The 24,586-nt window shown below is 46.2% G+C and overlaps 1 protein-coding gene across 1 annotated transcript in view; it reads left to right on the top strand.

Annotated features, from left to right (window-relative positions):
* The window catches only part of LOC121617136 (Down syndrome cell adhesion molecule-like protein 1 homolog), a 48,596-nt gene extending 24,134 nt beyond the window's left edge, over positions 1-24,462 (top strand). Inside the window, exons 5-34 of the mRNA XM_041952192.1 lie at positions 4,314-4,460; positions 4,547-4,825; positions 6,115-6,390; positions 6,758-7,054; positions 8,187-8,459; positions 9,376-9,660; positions 9,847-9,966; positions 10,084-10,260; positions 10,832-11,031; positions 11,675-11,771; positions 11,924-12,052; positions 12,136-12,303; positions 12,405-12,475; positions 12,761-13,001; positions 14,126-14,272; positions 15,011-15,166; positions 16,852-16,991; positions 19,254-19,407; positions 19,995-20,112; positions 20,247-20,410; positions 20,515-20,613; positions 20,956-21,144; positions 21,460-21,747; positions 21,846-22,001; positions 22,140-22,170; positions 22,332-22,450; positions 22,583-22,735; positions 22,959-23,159; positions 23,414-23,725; positions 24,029-24,462. Coding sequence (XP_041808126.1) covers positions 4,314-4,460; positions 4,547-4,825; positions 6,115-6,390; positions 6,758-7,054; positions 8,187-8,459; positions 9,376-9,660; positions 9,847-9,966; positions 10,084-10,260; positions 10,832-11,031; positions 11,675-11,771; positions 11,924-12,052; positions 12,136-12,303; positions 12,405-12,475; positions 12,761-13,001; positions 14,126-14,272; positions 15,011-15,166; positions 16,852-16,991; positions 19,254-19,407; positions 19,995-20,112; positions 20,247-20,410; positions 20,515-20,613; positions 20,956-21,144; positions 21,460-21,747; positions 21,846-22,001; positions 22,140-22,170; positions 22,332-22,450; positions 22,583-22,735; positions 22,959-23,159; positions 23,414-23,725; positions 24,029-24,462 — 5,621 coding nt within the window. The remainder of the gene's footprint in view (positions 1-4,313; positions 4,461-4,546; positions 4,826-6,114; positions 6,391-6,757; positions 7,055-8,186; positions 8,460-9,375; positions 9,661-9,846; positions 9,967-10,083; positions 10,261-10,831; positions 11,032-11,674; positions 11,772-11,923; positions 12,053-12,135; positions 12,304-12,404; positions 12,476-12,760; positions 13,002-14,125; positions 14,273-15,010; positions 15,167-16,851; positions 16,992-19,253; positions 19,408-19,994; positions 20,113-20,246; positions 20,411-20,514; positions 20,614-20,955; positions 21,145-21,459; positions 21,748-21,845; positions 22,002-22,139; positions 22,171-22,331; positions 22,451-22,582; positions 22,736-22,958; positions 23,160-23,413; positions 23,726-24,028) is intronic.
* Positions 24,463-24,586: the final 124 nt, after the last annotated feature.

Genomic DNA, 24,586 nt, shown 5'->3' on the forward strand with positions numbered 1-24,586 from the left:
CAGTGAAAATACACTAACCTTCTTTTAACTGGGAGAGCCCTTCAAGGCAAGGAATCACTGCCTTTGCCCATCTGCAGTGGTGAGTAAGATGGAGACTCCAGGGATCAGACTGTAGTGATCTGCCAGAAGGAAAACAGGGATGGGAGTTCGATCGCTCATTAGCCTTTTCCAAACTGATTAGATATGGGGTCCATACTGAGAAGTCCCACAGGACCACCAGTGTTTTTACACAGCGCTCTGAGTGCTGCATGGCCATACAGTCAACTTGTATTTTTATTTTTTCATTTAATATCTGTTTTGCTACAGGAAAAGCTGTATTTCGGGAAGGTTAGAATCATAAGATAATTCCTGCTAAGAGAGGAAAAAGGTTGTCTCCTAAAATAGACTCGTCTAGATAGTGTGGAAATTTGCGCCTCTAAAGCAGGTCAGGTTCATTTCCAAGAGCTAGATTAGTTTCCTGTTGAGGGTAGAGAAGTCCAACTTTTTGAGTTTCTGAACTGCACTGAAAACTGCCAATGAAAAGTCACCAAGTGAATTTTTAACAGCTAAATAAGTCCTTAATTTCAGGCACAAAATTGGACTAAACTGCCTTTGCAACCAGCAAACGTCAGATTGAGACTCAGGAAATGGAAAACTAAAAGAAAGTGTGTTGTGTTGTATGTTTTTGGAAAATGTTTGTGATTGGATACAAAAACCCACTTGCATCGGAAAAGCTATATTTAGCAACTTCATACTGATGCTGTTTTTAAACCCACTAATTTCACTGACATCCACCACCAGTTCACCATTATGATATCTGCAGACGCACAACACAGAGAGTTGAGCTGTTTCGTCCTTGATGATCGTAAACACGTTGCGCTTTGATAATTGCAGAAAGTACACCGAAATTGTAACAGGATGGCAGTGAGAAGACCCTAGCAACAGGGAGAGGATGAAGAAAGCGTGAGAGTGGGAGGGAGGGGGAAAGATGCAGAACATCAATAAATAATGGCCCCACTGAGGAGGTGGAAATATGGGCCTCGTTATCTTTGCGCCGACGCCTTCATTTGCATGTGAGAAAATGAGGCTGCTACGAACTCACACACACACACACACGGTGCAGTCACACACTCACACACACACACTCCTGGACCCAAACGGGCTACAGTAAATATCCTATTTATAGACTCTGTCATGCTTTTATTTTTTCCTATTCTCTCTCACACATTTATGCTTCCATTACTTTCCATTTCCTTTCCTCCTCTTTGGAATTTGTCGTAGCAGCAGGTCTGGCCTGCAGTGTGACTGCGAGGCCGCGGGCATTTTGTTGGATTAAAAAATAGAGGGAAAGCAGACCTTTATTACATGGGAGAGGTTCGCTAAGGACATGCAGAGCAATTCATACACGTAATGCTACTTTTTTATATTGCGCACTGTGCATACGAGCACAGCACACAGTCACAGGCTGGTGCTGCCACTGAGCAGTCACAGGAACAGTTGGATTTTACATGCCGTGCTCATGCCTTTCACGCATTTACTTTTTAGTCTTGCAGCTGCTCTGTAGTTTTGAATCAGCGTCAAATAAATTTGTGTTATCTAAAGTATAAAGGTATAAGTCAAAGAGTACTACTGTTGTCAGTGTATGCCAGTGTGGATGCACTCATGTGAACATTGTAAAAACGGCTATTACTGAAATGGCCTTATCAAAATGAAACATTTTGAAAAGGTATGGGAGGGATGTAGGGGAAATAATCTTCTTTTAGGTAGGAAGAAAATTATCAAATACAACAGATTAAACTATTGTTTTTCTTTGTTTGTAATTTTAAATATACTCTATATTTGATTGTTTTAGTTTTTCTGTACTGTTTCTGTTAAGTTTTTTTTTTCTTTCAAAAATACACATTTTCCTGATCTGGCTCTTATAAGTAAAGATTAGAATAGTTCCCCCTCTGGACCCCATCTGCATCAGGAATACATGAACAACTTTGCACAATTTTCTTCCATGAATGGGTCTCATTGAGACTCTGACCGAACTCATACAAAATCCAACAATGTTGACATCCTCAAGGCAACACAGCTTCTTTCAAAAAGCTTCTTTCTGGGTGAAAGAACTCTTTAAAGAACCATTTATAGTTGATGAAAAATACTTAAGCTTCTAAATGGTTCCCTCAGAGTATTTCTGAGGATCCGTGAGTGCTTCTATTTTTTTACCTAATGGTCCTTTTAGTTTCAGTTCGTGGTGTTTCGCGAAACAAAAAGCTTACCTGATAGCTTAAATAGCTAGAAGAGCAACACACCATAAGAAGCTGCTCAGTCCCTCCTGAATTTGCATGTCTCAGTACCATGTTGTTCTGCAGCTTCCTCTGTTGCTGAACTGGAAGAAGTTTGTTTTTTCACATCTTTCTTCCAATGATGCATGCATGTGTGACACACATTCCCAGATGCTTTGTGCATATGGAGTTAAAAGATTTGTATACAAATGTTTAAAACTTGCAAAATAAAATTGTCCTAACTTTACAGAGAGACTGTGGCATTACAGTTTGATAAATGTGGCACAGTTGAGGAAAAATAATTATGCAACACTACAAACTGCAGCTGTTTTCTACTCAGGGCTGCATGCATGCATGTCTGCATGTTTTGCTGCAGTTGTGTGTGTGCCCATGTCTCTCGCTCTCTCACTGTGTAATGCACATTGGCTCTGTTTCTCGTTATCTAGTCAAGTCAGCATGAATAAAAGCTGAGGGAGCACAGTGATTTAGTAATTAATATTTTACTCTGTCTGCCACTCTGCTTAGCGACTGAGAGAGAGAGAGAGAGCTGAAAAGGGTGAGAGAGACGACAAGAGGGTTCACACAAAGAGACGAAGAGAGTCGACCAGAGATAGACTGATAGACTGATTCTGTGTACCAGCCACTCAGTTAAGATGGACAGATAGGAGGGGAAATAATGTGGTGCGCATTGTGTAGTCAGTGTTGTTTCAGAGGCGTCGCTGCAGATTGGATGAATTCCATCCCCTGCTGAAGATAGAAAGTGTGGCTTTGACAGATCCAGCTGACTCTCTCTCTCTCTCTCTCTCCCTCTCTCTCTCCCTCCCTGCCTGTGTCAGAGTGTTGTGACAGGCGAGTCCTCGGTGTTGTGGGAGTAGCAGTCTTAAAGTGCTCATTATCCTGTAAGGCTTCATTCTGGGGGGGCAAACAAAGGCTGCTGTGAAATTGCAGCCTGTGCCTGTTCTCGGGTCATGCAGTATATTCCATGCAAGCACATGCACAGTCCATAACTGCTACCTTCCGTATTGCGGCTCAACCCTCCCCAAGACCTCGACAAACACGGCACTTGAAGATAAAATATTGACGCTGATAAACACACAGGTGCACCTGAGCGCAGCCAGTCCAGGTGCTGGCCTGTAGCTCACAGGACACAGATGATAGCTGATGTTCACAAAGCTGAACTTCCTGTAGAGCGGCGACCATTGTGAAATATGTACAGATTCAGAAGGGCTAGATCATCGAATAATGTGCGATGACTTCATTGGCTGAAGTTTTCAGTTATAGCCAATAGTTCACCTATGAAGACCCTCTGTTTTCCAGTAGGCTGCTAACATTTTGTGCCATCTTGAAGAACTCGCCTTTCCTCAAACGCCAGAGGCTAAGTCAGAGCTTCAGATCCTGTTAACCAATGTTTAAATTGACCTTAAAATGTAAACCTACATCCCCCTCGATTCATGAGGTACATTGATTAATACAGATGCTCGTAGTTCAGGAGGGGAAAACACAAAAGCAAATACAAACCGAAAGAGAAAGACGTGTGAGAGTGTGTATGTGCGTGTGTGCCTGTATGCATGACGAAATGTGCGATGTTAACAGTTAAACAGAGAATACCTGGACTTCTCTCTTCTTCCGCCTACGGTCAGCGGGCGCAGCACAACGCGGCACGCTTGATCCTCGGCCTTCCATTTTTGTAACCACACCTAAAAGGAAGAACGTATAGATAGTTATTGATGATGCATGGTGCATAAGAGTTTTGCGTTGTGTGTATAGGGGCAGTAAATCTGTCTCTGCTCGGTCTATGGGTGGTGTAAGTGACCGCTGTGCGTCCTCCAGGCCTTGAAAGAGAGCCAGATTTTGGGAAGCAACATTATCAGGCAGGTATTGCCAACTGTTCAGGCAGCTGTTTGTTCTCAGCACAATATGGTTTTGCAATGAGCACAATGGATTTGTACCAGAACCATCATCTTGGTGCAGGTTTTTTTTTTTTTTTTACTGGATGTTTCTGTCTGTCAGCAGTTTTCCTTTTGGGATACTAATGTAAGTCTTTACTGAATGTGTCCTCCTCAGGCAACAGGTTCTCGCTGACCTCCTTCGGGGCTCTTTACATCTCTGATGTCCAGAAGGAGGATGCCCTCTCCACATACCGGTGCATCACCAAACATAAGTACAGCGGAGAGACGCGTCAAAGCAATGGAGCCAGGCTCTCTGTAATGGGTGAGCAGCCTGGTGTCAGTTGACTCATGCTACTCTGATATTTCTCTTTGTGTTCGAAGCAAAATAACCACGTCTCTGCCCTCCAGACCCCAACGAGTCCTCACCCACCATCCTGGACAGCTTCCAAGCAGGGGAGGTGTACGCAGGCCAGAGTATCGAGCTCCCCTGCATAGCGGGAGGTTACCCCAGCCCCACTGTGCGCTGGCTGAAAGACGGTCGCCCGCTGCCCTCAGATGCCCGCTGGACACGGCGTTTGACAGGGCTGACCATCAGCGACCTGAGGCAGGAGGACAGCGGCAGCTACGCGTGCGAGGTCACCAACAGTTTTGGCTCAAAGGAGGTGTCTGGACAGCTTCACGTTATAGGTGTGTGAGCACCAAAACACACACACACACACACACACATTTGCAAACAACCTGACAGACTCCCACGCTGTCTTCTCGGTGAATCAGCCTGGCAGACGGACACATTCACAAACTCCTCTCCTTTTGGTTTGAGGCACACGGATAACTCTCGCCGAGAGTGTGTCTGTAACAAACATGTGTGTGAGCTGTATGATGCCCCGTCATATCAGGTCTCAAAAAGAGAGACAGGGCAATAATTCACTGAGACTGAATCCGTAACACAGCTGCCAGCACAATTCACCATCAGAGAGACGGAGGGTGAGGAAGATGGAGATAAATGCGAGGGGTCACAGAAGGGACGATCAGACATCCAGACACTGCTGGAATTTCATTATCTACAACGTAATAACGAGATAATAAGAGGGGCGGAGATAAATGTACATTGTGTAAAGTATACAAAGAAACAAAGAGCGGGAGAAGGCGAGACAGAGGGAGAGAATAGAGAGGCGGAAGGCTTTGCCAGTGGGCACATCATGGCAGCACACTCTGTGACTCTGACAGGGTTGGGGGGGGTTGCGAGGCACAGAGATGCCCCCCAGCACACACCACCAGCTGCCTTATTGCTCACTGACATTTTCGCACACACACACACACATACACACACACACACTCGCTCTCACGCACACAAAAGCAGACAGGCACACTGACACACACAAGCGGACAGAGATGTGAAGAGATATCTCCAGCTGCTTTTTTAATGAGTGCGTCGAACTGATTGAGTCACCACCGCTGATTGTGCCCTCGCTCTCTCTTTCTCCCCGCCTCTGTGAACGTAAACGGCAACTGTATGTATGAGTCCACATTTCCAATGCAGTCGGCTGATTTTAGAGTCACTGAGGAGATGCAAAAATTGATATGACTTTGCAATAATACTTGGAAAAGATTTTTAGAGTGTTTAGAAATAAATTCATGACTAATTAATGTTTTGCAAATGCGTAATAGTCTAATGCTAAATAAAGGAAGTTAAATTAGGATAGACAAATTTTAATGTTTACTTATGAATCTAAATAAAAAGTATTTTTATCTCATGGGTGATGTTCGTGAAGCCTTCATACCTGAGTAAATGATAAATTCATCAGTAACAACTAAGAAAGCCTTCACATTTATGATCTGCAAAATATTCTTTGCATTTATGACAAAAAAAATTCTCAAAAGGAAAATAAAAAGTGGTCCTGCAGTGAAAACATAAAAACGTAAAAAAAAAACAACTTTTTTTTTGTTCTGACAAACAACATGTGTCCCTTACTCAGATCCACTACGAGTGACCTTGTCCCCCAAGAATCTGAAAACCGGCATCAGCAGCACACTGTTCTTCACCTGCACCGTGGAGGGCTCCCCAGAATACACCATCACCTGGTACAGCAACACAGAGCCCATCGTCCCCGACCAGCACATCTCCATCCAGGGACAACACAACGACACCCTGCAGATCACCGCAGCACAGAAGTTCCACTCTGGGGCTTATCAGTGCTTCGCCTCCCGAAAGGGCCACACTGCTCAGGACTTTTCCATTATTCTGCTAGAGGGTAAGCGGACAGGGACTGTCGGGAAACAAACACTTCTGTAGAAATAAAGACACAGCAGATTACAGCACCGTAGCAGCAAATGACGGGAAACTAAATTCCTTGAATTGAAGTCCTCTACTTTTACTGTTCACTTTTATTCTTTATTCGAGTACTGTTGCATAAAGTGTTGCAAAAGTCATTTACAGTTGCATACAGAGGACACCACAGAGCTGTTTGTCATTTGTCAAATTCATAAAATCGTTTGGCGATGGTGGGATAAACAGATCTAAATCCAAGCTGTTGGGCCTGCTGAACTTCTCACCTGTTTGTTATTATGGCCTTCACTATTTTTCATCTCTCTCTCTCTCTCTCTCTCTCTCCTTTTCAGATGGTACTCCTCGTATTGTGTCTTCCTTCAGCGAGCGGGTGGTCAACCCCGGTGAGCCTTTCTCCCTCATGTGTGCAGCCAAAGGAGCCCCGCCCCCCTCCATCACCTGGACGCTGGACGACGAGCCCGTGGTGCGCGACTCCACCTACAAGACCAGCCAGTACACCCTGTCAGACGGCCTGACCGTGTCACACGTCAACGTCAGCAGCCCGCTCATTCGAGATGGGGGAGTGTATCGCTGCGTCGCACGCAACTCGGCCGGTAGCGCCGAGTACCAAGCGCGCATAAACGTAAGAGGTGCCTGTCTGCTTTTCAATATAAATGCACTCTACACCTGACTCTATACAAACACACAAGGGCTACTTAGATGCATAGATAACACATCTATCTATCTATCTATCTATCTGTCTATCTATCTATCTATCTATCTATCTATCTATCTATCTATCTATCTATCTATCTGTCTGTCTGTCTGTCTGTCTGTCTGTCTGTCTGTCTGTCTGTCTTGCGCTACAAAGGCAACAAGCAGTAGCTACAGCAGCAGTGATGTTAAGAAAAAATAGGTTTCAGGCTGGCCAGCAAACTGCATAGCAGATACAAAGGTTGCAATGCCGTTGTTACATTATAGCTAAAAAATGCACATCAGACTCAGTCTTTGGATAATGCAGAATACAGAATATAGCATCTACAAAGAAAATGCATTCTTTTCACTTTCTTGTGCATTTTTTGCCTCGTTTGTTTAAGATAATAAATTAATTCTGAATATTTACAGTCTGTAGTTCACCTAAATTAATACAACCTGCATCGTGATAGATGTACGAATTGTCCTAATTTATTAGTTATGCTGAACAACAAACTAAACTAGCAAAAAGTTGGTTCATCAAACTTTTCAGCAGTAGATAAAAACTTGAGAAGAATCAGCAAGTTAGTGCATTCAGGTTTAGCTTTAGCTATGTCACCAGATGTGTGTAAAACAGAAATTTAAAAGTCAGAAATGGGTCATACTGTAACCCAATTTTGTCCACATTTGTAACCTTTGTTGCTCTTTTTTGCCTTTGTGGAATATCTATCTATCTATCTATCTATCTATCTATCTATCTATCTATCTATCTATCTATCAGTATAATTTAGAAAAATGCATAAAAATAACTTTATATTCTTTACAAGAATATCTGATTAGGCTAAAATCAACAATATCCTCAATCAGATTTTAGTAAAGGGAGCATAACTAACCTCCCTATCCACCTGTCAACTTGCCCCAATCACTCTATCCCTCAACCTTTATCTCTTCACCTCCTGTCTCCGTGGCTGCTCCCTTACTCTGCCATGACCTCCTTCACCTCATCTGCCCCTCTCTCCGACCTCTGTGTCTCTCTCTCTCTCTCTGTCTCCTCCCTCCATCCCCTCCCTCTCTTCCCTGTGTCTCCAGGTCCACCTCGAATCAGACCCATGCGGGACATCACCGCAGTGGCAGGCAGGAACACCTACATAACGTGCCGTGTGATTGGCTACCCGTATTACTCCATCAAGTGGCTGAAGGACGGCATGCAGCTGCCTGATAATCATCGTCAAGTGGTGTTTGAGAACGGCACCCTGAGGCTGACGGACGTGCAGAAGGGCGCAGACGAGGGCACCTACTTGTGTAGCGTTCTGATCCAACCCCAGGTGTCAATCAACCAGACCGTCCATGTCACTGTTAAAGGTAAGCTTGAAGAGAAGAAGAGATTCAAAGGGATAAAACTGCAGTGTTTTAGGTAGAAACACACTCACCTTATGAATGCAAATTATGAAGAGAGGCTGCAGTAGAGGTAAAGGGACCCACCTACCTGATTGGGATGCACTGTGGTTTCACCTAATTTTCCCAATAGGAGGTATTCCTGCTTGCTGTTGGAATTTTTTTGGGCACATCTCCGTATCCAAAATACAAAATGTCTCTTTGAACAGTGAGAAAGCCGTCTGTCTAAATAAAGCTTAGCCCACCAACGTTAGTTCTTTTGGCGCCTTTCTTTACCCTTTGGAAAAAGAACAACAGATAGGTCTGGTTGGTGTGAAAAAAGATAACTGAGTGCACAGATGTAATGTGTGGATATCAGAGTACCTAGTCACTACCAGTTGGAGACACCAATGCTCTGCAGCGCAGATTCCAGTAAATGCTTCATGACAGGGGTAGATGGTGTTTTAGGACAGATTTATGTTTCGATGCGTCTGTATTTTGTTTAGTCTGTGAGTGGGGTAACGATGGTAGCAGGGCAGCTGCAGAGGTGTTTAAGGGTGTGTGCATGTGCCTGCATGTGAGTGTGTCTCTGATTTAATTAGATGAATAATAATGAAGCCTAGATTAAATCCCCCAGATGTCTCAGCTGTAGTACCCCCACCCCAACCTCCGTCACTATGGCAACAGAATGACTTCCTCCTGCCAATTGGACTCTAACCAGAGCAGCTATTATGGGCTGCAGGAGATGGGGGCTGAAGGGGGTGGGAGGGGGGAGAAGAGGGGCCCACTGGCCAATGACCTTCTCTCTCTCTCAGCATTGCTCCAGATGGCCACACTGCCACTCTTCCACATCTATCGCTGCCTTTATTATACTCACTCTCCGCTCTCTTCCTCTCTCCCCCAGTGCCACCCCTCATCCAGCCCTTTGATATCCCCTCTACCTCAGTGGGGAAGCTCATGTACATCGCCTGTGTGGTGTCATCTGGGGACATGCCCATACGCATCACCTGGCACAAAGACGGCCAGCTCATCGTGCCAGGCTCCGCCTCTGGCGTCGCAATAGAGACCAAAGAGTTCATGAGCTCCCTCCAAATCTCCAAGGTGACACTGAAGCACAACGGAAACTACACCTGCATTGCCAGCAACGCCGCCGCCACTGTCAGCTGGGAGAGACAGTTGATTGTTACTGGTGAGGGATTGAGCAAAGGGAGAATGGCATGTTGATGAATTAGGTCAGATCAGATGTGATCTAAATGTGCAGTGGGAGTTTAGAATTGCGCATGTTATTTTAGGAACACTCCCATTTCCTACCTTTTACTGTCAGACTTTCTTTTAGTCCCTCCATTTAGGTTAATCACATCTTTCTGTCTCTCAGTGCCGCCACGTTTCGTGGTGCAGCCCAACAATCAGGACTGCATCTACGGCAAAGCTGGAGTTCTCAACTGCTCCGTGGAGGGTTACCCACCTCCAAAAGTCATGTGGAAGCATGCCAAAGGTGAAATCAGCACACCATCACATCAACATCTACGCAATAACAAGACCATCAAGATCCAGGAAGAGCCAGTAAAAACTGAGGCAGTAACATTTGTGTACTTTGTGTTGTGTGGTGCAGGTGTGGGAAACCCTCAGCAGTATCACCCAGTCCCTCTAACTGGCCGTATCCAGATCATGTCAAACGGCTCTCTGCTCATCCGACATGTGCTCGAGGACGACCGGGGGTACTACCTCTGTCAGGCCTCCAACGGCGTGGGCTCAGACATCAGTAAGAGCATGATCCTCACTGTCAAGAGTAAGTGTCAATCACACTCTCTTTAGCTCGAACACACTTCCTTTTCTAACCACATCTCCTGGATTGTACATACACTGTATACAGAGACAAACCTCAGCTTTTTGGAGGCGAGTCGGCTCAGATGCACTTTTGCCCCCAGGCTAGCGCGGCCTGACAAAACCTTGTCTGTCTGACCTGCACGTCCTTATCTGGGACTATCTTTGCTATTGATTGATGTTTTATGGCTGCTGGTCTGTGTGCTCCTGAATGTTTGGTGGGGAAAAGGGCTGATGAATTAGTGATGAAAACAAAACCACAGGAACCCCTTCAATCAATAATCTATGTCTGAGGAAGGGAGGTGGAAAAGACTCAGGAGAAGAAGAAGAAGAAGAGGGCAGAGAGGGAGGAGGTGGAGTAGAGGGCCAGCGGGGCTTGAAGCGTGAAATGAAAATGGAGAATGAAGTGCAGAAATAGAGATGTCTATACATCTGTAATATATCCTCGCTTTCCAATAACACATCCCTGTTCCCACGTCTCATTACTCCATATAATACTATTTGTCACACTGACATATGTCCGTGATTCTGCTCAGTTCCTGCCATGATCACCAGCCACCCGAACACCACCATGGCGAGGAAGGGCCAGACCAAGGAGCTGAACTGCACAGCACGGGGCGAGCAGCCCATCATCATCCGCTGGGAGAGAGGAGACACCGTCATCGATGCCGAGAGAAACCCCCGTTACTCCATCACCATCAACAAGAAGGGGGACGAAGTCATCTCTACCCTTAAGGTCAGATCCACGAGGGCTGTTTGACGCTCTGAAGGGAATATAGAGGAATTTTTGATTTAAGAATTTCCTGTGATATAGAAAATGTGTCAAAACAAGGCCACATGAGGCAGATAAAGTCACTAATTCTACATAATGTCTGTCAGCTCACTCGCATTATTCCCATGATTTAGAGAAGATTGATACCACTTTCATATCCTTCACATCTGTCTGTCAGCCAGGAGTCGGTTAGCTTAGCATAAAGACTGGAATCTGGGAAAGTGCGAGGGGGCTCTGCTTGGAGTTAGCAAAATCCACCTTCCAGGACCTCTAAAGTTCACTAATATGATTAAGATGTTATATATCATATGTTTTAGCTTTGAGGGGAAGCTAATTGGAAGATTTTTTTTTTAGAGCCAGGATAACTGTTTATGCTTGTTTCCAGCTTTTATGCTATGCTATGCTAAGCTAACTGGCTGCTGGTTGTAGCTTCATAGATATACTGTATGGACATGAGACGGAAATTATCTGGTTTCACACATTATTGGTTTAATTGTACCATTGCAGGAGATTTTTCTGACCTGTATTACTGCTGCTGTCTGTCGTGCATGTTCTGTGTATTTTGCGGCACACTGTAACCTTTGTCTGTTCGTGTTGATGCTCACAGCTGAACCCGGCCGAGCGAGGAGATTCTGTCTTCTTCTCCTGCCATGCCATCAACTCCTACGGAGAGGGTCGAGGGCTCATTCAGCTCACTGTGCAAGGTATCCCTACCACACGCTGCACACGTCTCACAAACTTGAATTTACTGAAACATTAGGCCTCATGAAGCAGCACATGTGGTTATGCAAGCAGCCCAGAGGGAAAATGCCAAAGGACTAGATCTCAGTCCAGACCTCCTCTCTCACACCCACAGAACCACCAGATCCCCCTGAGCTGGAAGTGAGGGAGGTGAAGGACAGGAGCATGAACCTGCGCTGGATCCAAAGGTTCGATGGAAACAGCATCATCACCAGCTATGATATCGAGTACAAGAACAAGTCAGGTAGGTTTCCTAAATTTGAATGTGCCTGTCAGATTTTTTGAGACGCACATCTTAAAAATCTAAAATCTTTTCATGTGCGGCAGACTCCTGGGATCACATGTACACAACCAGGAACATCTCACCCACCAACAACCAGGCCAACATTGTGGAGTTGCACCCGGCCTGTGTTTACAGCATCCGCATGTACTCCTACAACAAGATCGGCCGCAGCCTTCCCAGCAAAGAGCTCACAATCAGTACAGAGGAAGCACGTGAGTGACCGTTTTCTCCTCTAAAAATCACATGTGTTTCTTCACTTCTTGTATGGAAGAGGGCTATAAATATTGACGCTTTGACATCTGATATTCAACAGCGCCTGACGGGCCGCCGATGGATGTAATCCTTCAACCGATGACATCTCAGAGCATACGGGTTACATGGAGGGTAAAGTCACTTCTTTATGTGTTATTACACACTACTTGTGATTACCACAGTTACCGTGCAAATCACTGTAAAATACCCAGTGAGCATATATCTCCATCTGCACAACAGTTCATTTAGATATTAATACACCAACAAACAACCAGCCTTTTGTCCTGGAAGCTGAATATATGCCCTGTATCTTTGTGACTTCATTTTCCTGAAGTGTAGGCAAGCCTAAACATTTAATTTATTAATACATTGTGGCAAGATTTATTACTAATAATTGAATCACTGCATTTCTTTCAGGCTCCTAAGAAGGAGCTGCAGAACGGGGTAATCCGAGGCTACCAGATTGGTTACAGAGAGAACGGTCCAGGCAGCAACGGCCAGTACAGCATAGTGGAGATGAAAGCTACAGGGGACAGTGAAGTGTACACCTTGGACAACCTAAAGAAGTTTGCCCAGTATGGGGTAGTGGTCCAGGCCTTCAACAGAGCTGGGACAGGTCCATCCAGTACTGAGATCAACGCCACCACACTGGAAGATGGTGAGAGAGCCAGGAGAGCAGGATGGAACAAACCGTAGATGGCAGGATGAAGGAAAAGGGGTGTAGACACAAGTGAGAGAGCGGGCAGCTAGACCAGGGGAGAGTGTGGGAGGACATGAGGGAGGGCAGCAAGAGACAGAAATTAAAAGATCCATAAAGCATATCTCTTTGATTTGTCAAAAAGAATAGAAAATAAAAGTCTACTGCAGGAGCAGGATGGCAGACACACAGATTAACACGGCTAGCATACATAGAGTATAAAGACACACATGTACAAGCTCAAAAAATTGTAGAAATGAATTTGCAGCACATCCCCCATTCTTCCTTCGACTTTAATTAGCACCCTCATTAGGCTGGTAGAGAGCGAGAGAGGAACAAGGAACCCCATTACTCTCTAAGTGTCTGCCCACTCTGCCTCCTTTTTCCCTTCCTCTCCTTTATCTTCCTCTTCCTCCCATTGGTTCCCTTCTCTTCGTCCTCATCTGTCCTCTGTCCTCTTTACTGCATTTTTGTATTTCTTATATTTTTCTGACGCTGCTGATCCTCCCCTGTGGACAGAAATATATGGACCCTCCCTGTCTGTGTGGACAGTAATGGTAGACACCCTGATCAACTGCAACGGTGATACTAATTGTCCAGATAGGTGGTCTGAAGCTGTACCTACATCTGCAGTTATCTCAAAGATGAACATTGTCTTCCTTCAGATTTTATCCTCCACTTCTCAGGTCACCCCACCCTCCTCATCTGCATTTTAACCCCTTAAGGTGTGGCTGCTTTCCTATTCATGTCTCTTTCTCAGTGCTCTTCCTCCCCTCCATCGACCCCCCTCTACACCTCCTCCCCTTCTCTCCTCTGTGCGCTAAAAGCTAGCAGTGAACAAGCAGCTATTGAGAGCTAATTTGATCTTATTTGACTGATTTGTTTCGGCAGAGACTGCCCGTGGGTTGTTGGTGTTGAGTAGTCACTAATTACCACTGCTTCAGCCCGCCATGCCAGATCAGTCAGGTCTTCTTAGCCAGAGCAATAACCAAGGATTTTTGACAAGTACAAATCACTAGACAACCTTAAAGATAGTGTTTATGCTTGAACCAGTGGCACTAACACTCTTCCCCTGCTCTCCCCAGTGCCCAGCGAGCCTCCGCAGAACGTGCGAGCCATCTCTGTGACGTCGGACGAGGCGGTGATCACATGGGCAGAGCCTCCACGGCTGACACTGCACGGTGTGCTGAAAGGCTACCGGGTTGTGTTTTGGTCCCTCTTCCCTGACGGAGGTGGGTGCTGTGGGGGCCAGGCCCAGTGGCCAATGCAGAGTAATTATCACCTATCTCATTCTAAACTTCACCAACCCACCCTGCCGCACCACCCACCTGCCTCTCTGTCAGTGTGCTGTCAGTCAAAATGTGTTGATGTGTGTCAGCTACTTTCTCATAAAGCACTTCCTGATCCTGTGCGTCTTTGAATTTGTCCATGTTTGCCCTTGTTTCTTTGTCTGTTAGATTCTTAACACCATCAGTATTGATGGTTGATGAGATTGTAATACTAGTAGCAGTAGTAGTTGAGTGTGTTTGTGTTCCTGCTCCTATTTCTGTTCAACCCTGTTTCCTAAATTTGCGTTGGCAAATATGTTTTGCGGGAAATGACGTCCAGATAATAGAAAAAAGCACAATCATCATTTTAAGGCTACTAAAGGACTATGTCAAGGTTAGATCTGCACTGACTTTTTCAATATTTAACCAAGACCACCATCTTTTCTAAGTCACGGCACAAAAAGTGGGACACATCATGCAAATCCCTGCCTCTGCTTTAAGGTTTTGTGCTTTCTATAGCCAACCATCCACCCTTACGTCCTCCCTACAGCTGCTGCCTTGCATTGCAGGCAGTAATCACATTTCCTCCCAAACATATTTAGCCAAGCAAGTTAGTAGTATATGTCAATAGTTTCTAGAGTTAGTCTATTTTGTGCGTCCACAGTACTCTCTAAAGCAGTTTTCCCCTCCTGCCCTCCTCAGAATGGGGAGAGATGCAGAATATCACCACCACACGTGAACAGGTGGAGCTGCGAGGACTGGAGAAATTCACCAACTACAGTGTGCAGGTGCTGGCCTACACACAAGCTGGAGATGGGGTCCGCAGCAACGTCCTGTATATCCAGACCCGCGAAGACCGTGAGTATACAACTTAACAGGAACGCAAAGCAAAAAGATGTCAGCTTTTAACTTATTTGTTCATATGTTTTGGTGCGTAAGAATCCAACCAGAGGAAAGCTTGAACTATGCTTGCACAGTGCATAGGATGAGGTTAACAGGGGTAGGAAGACGGGAGATGGGAGGGGAATATATAAAAAGGAGTTCTGGTCTTCAGCTCAAACCCATGACAAAAGCTCATTTATGCTGGGAAGCTCCATTAGCAGTGCTAATGAGAATTAAGAGGCTTTGGGTCCACAGCTCAGGGCTGAGGGGGGGCTGGCGGGAGACACTGGGGGAAGAGGAGGGGTGCTCTCTGGGAGCATATAGCATCCAGGAGTCAGCCATCAGCCCGGGCCCACATTCTCTCCACCAGCCCACTTGCCATAGGCATGGGGATTAACTCCTCTTGGATTAGAGAGAATTAATTTTGTGCTTACACCATTGGAGGCGGGATTACAGCTGGATCCATGTCTCTTTATAAAGGAGGGGGAGGAGGAAGGGGCTGGGGGTTGAAGATGGAAAGATAGAAAGATGATCACAGAGCCTGGGATGACAAAATGAACAAGGCCTCCCATAAATAAGACATCATAGAAATGTGACCAAGATTTTTTTTTTAAGACAACTGGGTATATTTGGTTGAGTGTATTTGCCCTTTACTGTCACATGTCGTCCTCTGACTGCCACAGTCGTGCATTATATATCCATGTAGGTGGGGAGTTTCACTCAGCAGCATTGTGCTTCGCTTCCTCATCATCGCACGGGTCGAGCTGGCTGTGAAGCAGACTCTCAGTCTGTCTGGAGTCCTGGGCAGATTTTGGGCACCAGATGGGACTTAACTCTCCTCCCCCTCCCACTACCACTCCTACATTGACAGGGAGGTCCAGTTATGATAATGATGCCCCTCCCCAACACCACCACCACCAGCATCATCACTCCCACATGCACTGCACCTATCGCCACACTTTCATCCCCGCCTCCCTCTTTTAAAACCTCCCCCGTTACAGCCGTCCCTTTTGAGTTTGTGTTGTTTTTATCCGCGCTCACGTAATGTGCAGGATGAAGGAGTGCGAGGGTATGGGCGGGTTGAATGACTGACTCGGGGGGCCTCACGTAGAAGAGGAAGAGGAATTGGGGGTTTTACACGGTGGTAGCCACCTTCTGTAGACCCCAGATGAGGCCCACTGTCAAGCACAAATTATATTTATGGTGGGGATTGAATAGGCTTGACGCTGTGAGCCCCATACTGTAAAGTCAACGTGACAAAAGCATTATTGTTCCCCTTTCAGAGTATCCATTGGCCCGATGTGTTTTTTTGTTAAGTGTGCATCCATTTTAAACCCTTCTTACGCCTTTAGACAGTACTGAGAGTATTAAGTGGTGTGCAGTGTCATGCTGAAGTGGCTAGCAGGGGATCAGACACTAGTGTTTAATCTGTTTGTGGGTTTGAGAGTTAAGAGAACGCTGGGTGTCGCAGAGTCAGAACTGCTGACCAATGTCTGACTGAACATATGTCACCACCGTCCAACCCAAAGGTTCTTCCAAGTCCTCCCAGAGCGGCTTAGTGCAGGATAAGACTAGCAATCTGCAAACAAGCCTGCTCACTTTAATAGGCACCCAACACCCAGCATGCCCGCTTTGCTGATGTTCCTGTGTGTTCTCTATAGTTCCTGGTCCACCAGCTGGCATCAAGGCAGTCCCCTCCTCTCCGAGTAGCGTGGTTGTGTCCTGGTTGCCGCCTCACAAACCAAACGGTGTCATCCGCAAGTACACCATCTACTGCTCCAGTCCAGGGTCTGGCCAGCCGGTAAGTCCTTCCCCTGTGGGTGTGACTCATAAGGGGCCAGTAGAAAATGTTCCAGGTGATTGAGAGGCCAGGGATTTGTGAACTTGATAGAAATCTACTAATGGAAATACTTAATTTGTAACCACTATTATTAATTGAACCTGTGTGTGAGTGTGTGTGTGTGTGTATCTTAGCGCGTGTCTCTGTTTCACTGCATTTGCACCATCGCTTTATTTCCTGCCCTCCCAGATGAACAGATGAGGTTGTCTTGGCAACGTGATGAGACGTAGATATGCAAATGATGCAGAGAACAAGCTCACACATGCACACTGCCGCATAAGAACCACACACACTCTCTCTCTCTCACACACACACAGACATCGCATTTCAACATTTTCTATTTATACATGCATGCAGTTGTGGTTCGATCATGTGCACACAAACACCAGCACACAGTGAAATCTGATAGCAGGCTAGAATCTCACTTTCTTATTATTCACAAATACTCCTCCCTCTCTGTGCATGAGTGCCATGTAAATGAGCACGGGCAGGGAGGAAGGGAGGGGGAAAGGAGGCTGAGAGAGAGAAAGAGAAACACCATTAGAGGTAGGGAGAGACCGAGGGGAAATGAGAGAGAAAGAGGGAGATGAGGGGAGAGGAAGAGGGGGAGAGAGTGAGAGACAGGCTGGGAAGAAGGGAGGAGCAGAGGAGGGTATCAGTCACATCGAGATGAGAGTGCTTTTGTCCGTCTTTTCATTATCTCCCTGTATCACTCCCTGGATCACCACAACACCACCGCTATGCTGGAGGAATTTTCGAACGCACCCCCTACACACACACACACACACACATCCTCCCTCCTCCCTCTGTCCCTCCATCCTCTCCTCTTCACTGAGCTAGACAGAGAGGGATAGAGGAAAAGAGGGGAAAGCAAATGGTGAAGGAACTGGAGATGAGATGAACAGATTAAAGAGATAGAACAGAGGATCGACTTGAAGGAAAACAGTGTTTTTGTGCGAGCGTTGGCATGCGTGTGTGTGTGTGCCGGCAGGTGTATGCGTGAATGTCTTCTCAAAGGTGTGTTTGTAGCAGAAATATCCACAGGAACGCATCATTTAATCCAGTATTGAGGCATAAAATGAGATATTTCTGAGCCCAGTGAATAAACTGCCTTGTTCCAAAAAAGACAGGGAAATCCACGCACTCAGTGTTAATTTAATTTATTTCTCTCACAGTTTTTCTGAAATACAATTCTCAAAACATTAAATGCAATTACCACATTCATTTTTACAGCATAACACAACACTTAAAGTGCCATGCAAAAGGTCATCACACACTCAAAACATTGAATTTGTGCGTCAAAGGTAAATAAATTTATCACTGCCACCAAACGACAAAAATTACAATTTCCTTTATAAGAAAATACAGGGCAACCTACATGAACACAGAGATGGAGTCCATAGAGAGCTCATTCATAGCGGAGAGAGTTGTCCCTATTGCAAGAACCAGCAAACACAAGCAGAAAATCGCCTGTATGCTTAAATTCAAATTAAACAGTCAGCTTGCAAAAGAATATGACTACATATCACACATACAGTGTTTAACGTCATCCAAAGACAGCTAAATTCATTCTAAAAAAGACTTCACTGTGTAAAAAATAAATACACAATATCAATGATCTGTATAAATATAAGAAGAATATGCATGAAAATCCAATAATGGATCCCCGTCATAATAACATGCAGTAATCTCACATGCAATTAAAAAAAAATTTCTTCTTTATGTTATTCATTATTTCATTTCCTAAAAAAGGAAAACTTTTTTACAAACAATCGTCTTGCTGCAGGCGTATCTCGCTAAAAACATTTTGCCACGTCACAGCAGGAAAAGCAAAGGTGTAAATAATAAAATGAACGATGGCTGGATTCCATTTAGCTGCTTCAGTCTCAGGCATTGTGCATGCTGTCTCAGTGTCATGACTTGCTGGAACACGTGAACATAACAGAGCCATCGTTAATGTTATTAGTGACACCTGTGTTCTTCCAAACAATGGCGAGTCAAAACGCCTGCAGTGAGAAAGGCTGATTGTTCACTTCTTTTGCTCCAAGAAAATTTAGATTTAAAATGATGCAGAGCTTTGCCTCTCAGTGCACATTTGAGATGTATTACCTGCAACACTTCTTTAGTCCTGTAGAGTTTCTACAGCACGAGCTGCGCCCAAGCCTGTCGCGTCACTGTGGCATCATAGTTTGCTAACTTGACATTGCGTGCCCTCTGTCCCAGGCGCCCAGTGAGTACGAGGCCAACCCGGAGATGCTCTTCTACCGTATCACGCACCTTTCCCGTGGTAAACAATACCACATCTGGGCTGCAGCCGTGACAACCGCGGGCCGAGGCAACATCAGCTCAAAGGTCACAGTGGAGCCTGCTGGGAAAGGTGGGTGCTCCAGGCGAGCCCGTAGGAGGAGGAGAAGGGTGAAGGGATTTCTGTAAAGGTTATGAGGGAGGGGGCTCTAAAGGTGGCCGTGAAACGGCAACATGATCTGCTGTACACAGTTCACTTTCATCACTGTCTCTCCTTCTTGCTCTGCCTGCTCTCTCTGTTATTGATTGACAGCCGTAGTATTGATTGAGTAGCGGCTGTGTTGCAAGAAATGCTGTTGTTAATTATGTGGTGATGAACAGGGCCTATCCAGTAAAATGACCCTTGGGGAGAGAGGTAGCAGGCGAGAATCAATAGAGGGGAGGATCTATGGAGAAAAGATAGACTTAGACTAAGAGGTTAGAGGAGGGGCTACGCTAAAACACAACGCTACAGCTTTTTATTCCCCAGCACTGAGTACAGGCCTTTCCCCCTTAGACAAACTGGGCCGCTCATTCAGCAAACAACAGAGTTACACATCTGGAAGTCTGAAGAAAGACATCTTTGTGAAAGAGATGCTGGAGCATTGTTTGTTTTGTCCTGGTGTATCTGTCATCATCAGTGTGTCAAAGATTCAACTTAATCATGTTTGGTGTGTTCAGTCCCAGCTAAGATCCTGTCCTTTGGAGGCACTGTGACCACACCCTGGATGAAGGAAGTGCGTCTGCCCTGCAGCTCAGTGGGAGAACCCGCCCCCACAATTAAATGGACCAAAGACAGGTCAGAGCTCATCACATACCTCCTCTATGTCAGCGTCATGACTCATTCAGACAGATACTGCTGCTTGTGAGAGGAAAAATAAGTTACTCTGGGATGAAGTTAACGTCTGAAACCTGTCTCTTACTGTTTACCAGTGAGGACTCTGCCATTCCAGTGACAGCTGACAGCCAGCGGCAGATCTTATCTAACGGCACGCTGGTGCTACGTTCAGTGAAAGCAGAGGACTCTGGGTACTACACCTGTACGGCCACTAACACTCTGGGCTTTGACACCATCATAGTCAATCTGGTGGTGCAAGGTAAGAAGAAATAGAAGATGTTTTGGAGCAGGACGGACCGGTGGAGGATGTGTTGTGATGTTTGTGCCCAGTTGTTGAGAGACGGTCTCTGTGTGTTCTTCCAGTTCCTCCTGATCAACCTCGTCTGACCGTCTCCACTACCTCCACCTCCTCCATCACCCTGGCCTGGATACCTGGGGACAATGGGGGAAGCTCCATCAGAGGTATGCTCTTGACAAGACTTTCTGTGACCAGAGAAAAACTGCCCACCTTGCACTCATCTTAAGAAAATATATATATATATATATAAAATATAATATAAAAAATATCCTTGATTTTATAGCTGATTTTGTGACAGATGTTTTTATGCTGCACATAACAGCATAAACAGTGTTTCTGGGGAAGAAGAAGTCAAACTAGAGCTGGTTGTAGCTGATTGTTGCCCCCTGGTGTCCAACTGATGTAGCAGCAGCAATGATCCTCCACAATCTATAATTCCCGGGATTGACAGTAGTTCCTCTAAATCACTTATGTCTGACACAAAGCTGTGCTGTGCGATTCTGCAGGATTTGTGCTGCAGTATTCTGTGGACAACACGGAGGAATGGAGGGACGTGTTCATCAGCTCCAGTGAACGTTCCTTCAGGTTGGACAATCTGCGCTGTGGAACCTGGTACAAGGTCAAGTTGGCGGCCAAAAACAGCGTCGGCTCAGGGCGCATCAGTGAGATCATTGAGGCCAAGACGCATGGAAGAGGTGAGGGGTGGGAGCAAAAGTGTTGTAGACATTAGTGAGAGGGGACTGAACAGTCTCAGAACCGAATAAAGAACAGAAAAAAAATTATTTCTTTTTTCTCATTTTCACATTGACTTGTTCTTATGTCACATTGACTAAGTCCTTGCAAGGAAAACTCTGTAGTAACCAGAAAAATGAACGAAATCCTAAAGTGAAATAGTGCTGTAATGATAGTATTCTTCCCACATGTCAAGTCATTAATAGATCACAAATAAATGCACCACATTGTCTTTGTAACCTTCAGTTGCTCTGTGTCTGTAACCCTCATCTCTACAGAACCAGTGTTCAATAAGGATCAGCCGCTGCTCACCCACATCAACTCCACCCACGCAGGGCTTAACCTGCAGGGCTGGACCAGCGGCGGCTGCCCCATCACTGACCTCATGCTGGACTTCAGGCCCAAAGGTACCTGGGCCTGGCAGAGCCTCAAGGCCAACTCTACCACTCAGCTCTTCCTCAGCGAGCTGCGTGAGGCCACCTGGTACGAGCTCAAAATGAAGGCCTGCAACAGCGCCGGGTGCGGCAACCAAAGCTCCCAGTTTGCCACCACCGACTACGATGGCAGTAAGCTCATCCTACGTCCCCGTCCATCATTTCATCTGCACCCCTCGCACTGAATTTTCCGTATCAAACGTTTTCTCCATTCCTCCGTCCCTCCGCAGGTACAATCCCTCCCATTAAATCAGCTCGTGGAGAAGGGGATGATGTGAAAAAGCTGTTCTCCATTGGCTCCCCCGTCATCCTGGTTACTCTGGGTGTTGCTTTGCTCTTCATTATCCGCAAGAAACGTAAGGAGAAGAGGCTTAAACGACTTAGAGGTGAGAGAAAGAAAGAGAGAGTTCAGAGAGAGATCTGTGTTATTGTGTGTAATGGATTAATGTAACATACAGTGACATGTTAAAAAGGATTATCTTCACGGCTAACTATAATCTAATTAAGATTTTGTCTTCTTATAGATGCTAAGAGCCTCGCTGAGATGCTTATCAGGTAAGATCCAGCTCTTCTGGTCATACTTTCGTGTTGTATTTTGGATTTTATTACTGCTGTGCAGAGGAAGTAATGGTTAACTGAGGTCAACCTCACTGTTTTGTAAAAACCTTGTGAGAGATACCAGTCTGACTATATGTGTCATTTCCATGTGTGTGCAGCAAGAACAATCGCAGTATAGACACTCCAGTTAAGGGTCCTCCTCAAGGACCAAGGCTCCACATCGACATCCCACGTGTTCAGCTACTCATTGAGGACAAGGAAGGCATCAAGCAGATAGGCATGTGGCTGCACTCGACAACAACAGCACAAATATCATTTATCAGTGCCATTTTCTGCTACCTTATATTTGATGATTAACTTTTGTGTGTGTGACTGTTGCGTAACTGTATTTGCTCACCTCTTGCGACAGGGGAGGATAAGGCAGCGGTGCCAGTGACGGACACAGAGTTCAGCCAATCGGTGAATCCGCAGAACTTCTGTACGGGCGTGTCTCTGCACCACCAAGCCCTCATCCAGAATTCAGGGCCTTTGATTGACATGTCAGACATCCGCCCAGGCACGAGTGAGTTTCTCAGTAAATTTCACAGCTCTTCAAGTGACAAAACATGAGGCAGAGCAGGCAAATCCAGCTGAAGTCTTGCTGAATTTTACGTCCACTTCCGCCCACTTCAGTCATGAAGATGATTACAGTAAAGACAGTATCTGGTCTTCTAGACAATCAATATGCGCATACTCGCCTTGTTTGTGCTGCCAAGCTGTTGTCTGATCGCTGTGACCTCCCTCAGATCCCGTCTCCAGGAAGAGTATAAAGTCAGCCCACAGCTCCCGGAACAGATACTCCAGCCAGTGGACGCTGAGCCGGCCGAGTCAGAGCCAGTCGACGGCCTCGGCGCGAACTCTGACCTCTGACTGGCGGACGATGGGCTCGCATGGCATCACTGCCACTGAGAGTGACAGCTACAGCGCCAGCCTCTCGCAGGACACAGGTGAGTCAGTCCCGGCAGGGACCACCGACACAGTCACATGGCTGCTCTTATGTACTACTCTCGCTTTAATGTCATTTCCATTTTTATACACCAAGAAGCTGTTTTCTCATGAAAGCAATGAAAGTCTTTCCGTTTGGTTGTGAGATTTAAGTCCAATCTACAAGTAAATGAACAGTGTGACAACAAAGGTCAGCGTCTGTACATCATCATCAGTCTGATGTGACTGACGAAATTGTTTATTTTTGTTTTTCCAGATAAGGGTCGCAACAGCATGGTGTCGACAGAGAGCGCCTCCTCCACCTATGAGGAGCTGGCGAGGGCCTACGAGCACGCTAAGCTGGAGGAGCACCTGCAGCATGCCAAGTTCACCATCACAGAGTGCTTCATCTCCGACAGCTCGTCTGACCAAATGACCACAGGCACCAATGATCCGGCAGACAGCATGACCTCGCTCAGCACGCCGTCTGAACCGGGCATCTGCCGCTTCACTGCCTCACCACCCAAACCGCAGGACTACGACCGCGGTAAAAATGTGGCTGTGCCCATTCCCCACCGCGCGAACAAAAGTAAGTATGGACAGATGAGAGCCGTGCAGAGAAAATTTTTCATCAATACCTGCTTTCTCTTCATTTTAAATCGCACGTACATAGCCATCCGTGTTGTTACAGAAGTGCAGATTCTTGCTTCTTCTAGCTTTTCATTGTGACCCAGCTAGCCACCTAACACACATGACTGAGAGAGTAAAGAGACAATTAAGTCACATGTTATAATGTAGGAAGAAAAGCACAGGCCATAGTATTTACATGCCTTTTGAAATAATCAAATGCCTTTAATTCCTAATGTCCTGACTCTTGTCCTGCGTCTCTAAGGCGAATTCTGCAACTTACCCCTCTACATGAAGACGGACCCATTCTTCCGCAAGCAAGGGGAGCTGCACGACCCGTGCCCAGCTGTGCCGCCGCGGGAAGCCTCGATCCGCAGCCTGACGCAGCGGGCGTATCACACCCAGGGCCGTCACAAGACTCTAGACCCTGCCAAGCAGCAGGCCCTGACGCTGGGCCACTCTGGGCTGGGCAGCTTGGGCGCGAGCTCGGGCACTGCCACCTTGCCCCAGAGGACTCTCACCATGCCCAGCTCCAACGCTGCAGCGACAGCTTCCACTTCCAGCACGAGCAGCAACCCCACCAACAGTAACAAGGTGGGCGGCTCAAGAGACTCGCTGCTAGAGAGCAGCTCCTCTGCACTGGGGAGACTGCAGAAACAGAGTGTGGGGGCCTACTCCAAGTCATACACACTGGTGTAGACCGTTCTCTTGCACAGACTTGCATTGCTGTCCCACTCCTCAGCCAGCCCCACTCTGGTGCTCTTCAGTCTGGGCCAGAAAGGGCATGCAACCATCTGTCTTTAAACCCAACTAATGGTGAACT

The sequence above is a fragment of the Chelmon rostratus genome, chromosome 14 (genome assembly GCF_017976325.1).
Source record: "Chelmon rostratus isolate fCheRos1 chromosome 14, fCheRos1.pri, whole genome shotgun sequence".
NCBI classification, from domain to species: domain Eukaryota; kingdom Metazoa; phylum Chordata; class Actinopteri; order Chaetodontiformes; family Chaetodontidae; genus Chelmon; species Chelmon rostratus.